This window comes from Medicago truncatula, chromosome 2, assembly GCF_003473485.1.
Source record: "Medicago truncatula cultivar Jemalong A17 chromosome 2, MtrunA17r5.0-ANR, whole genome shotgun sequence".
Lineage (NCBI taxonomy): Eukaryota > Viridiplantae > Streptophyta > Magnoliopsida > Fabales > Fabaceae > Medicago > Medicago truncatula.
Genome location: NC_053043.1, coordinates 38,016,732 through 38,020,024, shown reverse-complemented (window position 1 = coordinate 38,020,024; position 3,293 = coordinate 38,016,732). Strand labels below are relative to the sequence as shown.

The window sequence follows — 3,293 nt, the reverse complement described above, 5'->3', positions numbered from 1 at the left end:
TTGATGATGGAAGCACAATGATAAAAAAAAATTAAAAAATGTGGAAAAAAATAAAGTATGATTAATACTAATTGTACCATTAAAGCAAGAAAATAATGTAGGCAATGAAGAAAAAGAAAGGCTAAAGCACTTTCATTGGTCCCATACATTGTCCCCTCATTAGCCCTTTGATGTGATACCCTAAATTATTTTTTTCATTTTTAGTTTTAAATATATTTCTTCCACTTCTATTCTATTGTCTTCTCTCTTCTCTCCCTTCTTCTCACTCTCCACCAAACCAAAAAAACCTTCCCTTTCATAATAAAGAAATACTAAATGAATTAATCTTAAGAAAGATATGTCCAACAAAGGAAAAGACATAGTTGAAGGATCATCAAGATCTTCAATAGGTGATGATCAAAATCAGCAGCAGCAACAACAAATTCCGCTTAGTCGATACGAGTCACAAAAGAGAAGAGATTGGAACACTTTTGGACAATACTTAAGGAATCAAAGACCACCAGTGGCACTATCAAATTGTAATTCAAACCATGTTCTTGAATTCCTAAGGTACTTGGATCAATTTGGAAAAACAAAAGTGCACTTACAAGGTTGTTTGTTTTTCGGACAAACCGAACCACCTGGACCATGTACTTGTCCTCTAAAACAAGCTTGGGGAAGTCTTGATGCACTAATTGGAAGATTAAGAGCTGCTTATGAAGAAAATGGTGGATTACCTGAAACTAATCCTTTTGCTAGTGGTTCCATAAGAATCTATCTTCGTGAGGTGAGAGATTCTCAAGCTAAGGCTAGAGGAATTCCTTACAAGAAGAAAAAGAAGAAGAGGGTTGCAATTAAACATAACGGGGATACCTCAAATTTACCTATGCAGTAAAGTTTATTGGCTCTTCATTACCATATATGGTAAGTTTTTTTCTCTTTTTTATTTTTTATATGCATTAAGAAGAGTATAATTAAGGGATACTCGATCTAACTTAATTTTTTTTAACAGAAAAATTAATTTTATTAATATAAGAGTACAATGGGTCATATTTTGCTTCTTTTTTTTTTTTTTTTTTTTTTTTTTTTTAAAGTTGAGATGTAAAAGAAACGAATCATTTCTTGAATAATTAACATTGTCATTATCTAAATAGAAAGGACATAATTGAACAATTTTTTTATGCAATTATTTAACAAACCAGTTTGTGGAAAATATATCCATATACTTTGTATAGTTTTTTTGAATTTTTTAATAATTATATACTTTGTATAGTTGAGTGTTTACTGGTTGAATTTTCTGCAACAAGTGAAAAATCATAAATCTCATCAAGACACAGTACACCTCATTTTAAGCCATAAAATATTACTGTATTTACATAAACTTCTCTAACTGCATCTACATTTGATTTCATATCAAACCCTAATTTATAGACTTCAAAACCCTAAATTGTAATATACTTGTTATAAATGTTGGAGTATTATATACCTTGTATCGTTTCTTTTTCTTCTCTTCTTACAATGAACATACAGTACTGGAGATACTACCTGGTAATATGATCTTTCATTAGTTTTATTTTTGTCGATTCCAAATGCAAGATGACAATATTACCATTTTTTTTAAGGAAGATGACAATATTACCATGTTTCCTATATTTTCTAATTATTCATTTTCAGATCTTATGATATATTATATTTTGCTTATATATTTACAAGTTGGCTTTTCCACACAATCTTACTTGTTTTCTTTTGTTAAAAATAAAAAAAACTTACTCCTTTTAGTATAAACGGGCTATGTTAATGTGGCTTCCATAAACAATGTTTCTACAATGATATAAAAGTTAAGCATTTTAAATTATTCATAAGTAGATTTTCTTGGGAACATTGTATGGCCAAAAGGGCACTCAAAATTTTGGGGATCTAATATAGTCCTATGGTAGATCTCATAGACTAACCTGCTACAAGTTTCAATTTGTTGTTACCCATTTGCAATAAATATATGTTTTTTACAGTTGTAAATAATTATAGTAACATTGAGTAAAAAAATTATACATCGATTTTTTTTAACTGAAAAATTTACTAATGATCAAGTCTCTGCACAAGCTGAACAATAAACATAAATTACATAACTAAGGCGCCGAATTAATTAACTTATATGCATTTTTTGATCGGAAAGTAGATAAAATATGTACTTTATTTACGACTTTAACAATTTTAAAAGAGATTCATATTTATAGCATCTTCAAAATCTATGAATTTAGATTCTCTTCCATGAATCTTATAAGCTGGTGTCATCTTCTAGAATCCAAAATCTCATTGTTTTCTTAAAATATTGTCTTATTCTAACCAATTTAATTTTTTTATATCCCATTGTTTTCATATAATATGAATGTCCTTTTTGTTGTTGGTATATATATCTGAGTCTGACCTCCGTACATGAAACACAGTCTTTCCAACCACCTAACACTGCAAGGCATATCTGACCATACTATTACTATGTGTGTTCTTGCATTTTCACAATCAATATTTATATCAACAATAAAATGGAAAGTTTTGAAATTAAAGTTTTGACCATGGTCTTTAATTTGTATTGTACTACAATCCTTACTCACCATGTGCAACAATTTATTTATTTTTTTACCTTAGCAATTCATTACACTTCTTTTACCTTAGCAATTCATATATTATTTTTGTAGTGCACATTTTTTTAATTTTGGATTATCCTTTGTTATTGATCACAGGTTTCTAAAGTATTTCAAAGTCCTGAATCTAAATTTGTTGCTAAGCATTGGATAATTACTTCAGGTAAAGACATGGAATGCCGGTTGTTTAATATATTCTTGGGTAAAGTTTTAACCCATTTCATATGGTCTTTATGAGTTATGGGATGTATTTTGTTATATGTTCGAATGAGAATTTTAGAATGAAGTTGAGGAAGAATTGAGTTTACAATATTGGGCAAGTCCCTGTACTATATATCAATTCAGCCATATTATATGGATTATTTGCGTATAATTTGATGGGGGTATCAAATATATATATATATATATATATATATATATATATATATATATATATATATATATATATATATATATATTGAAAGTAACGTTAAATTTTCTATAACTAATGCATGTTTGAATTAAGATGACATTGCCAAAATTAAAATGAAATTGTGATTTTATTAAAATTTAAAAGTATTATTTTTACTGAAATCTCAATGATTCATTGTGATTTTGTAGAACTCATTGTCACACTAAACATGCATGAAATCGAAATTTGGTAGATTAAGTGCATGTTAGCTGCCAGGATTTCTT

The 3,293-nt window shown here is 28.2% G+C and overlaps 1 protein-coding gene across 1 annotated transcript; it reads left to right on the top strand.

Annotated features, from left to right (window-relative positions):
• The first annotated feature begins 228 nt into the window (after positions 1-228).
• Positions 229-2,991, top strand: LOC11408401 (protein LIGHT-DEPENDENT SHORT HYPOCOTYLS 7). Its single transcript, XM_003596316.4, has 2 exons — positions 229-903; positions 2,718-2,991. Exon 1 carries the CDS (start codon positions 338-340, stop codon positions 872-874), a length of 537 nt encoding a protein of 178 aa, XP_003596364.1. The 5' UTR covers positions 229-337; the 3' UTR covers positions 875-903; positions 2,718-2,991.
• The last annotated feature ends 302 nt before the right edge of the window (positions 2,992-3,293 follow it).

What these genes read in the sequence shown, in the direction of transcription:
- LOC11408401 (XM_003596316.4), top strand. Translation starts at nt 338, where the DNA reads ATGTCCAACAAAGGAAAAGACATAGTTGAAGGATCATCAAGATCTTCA.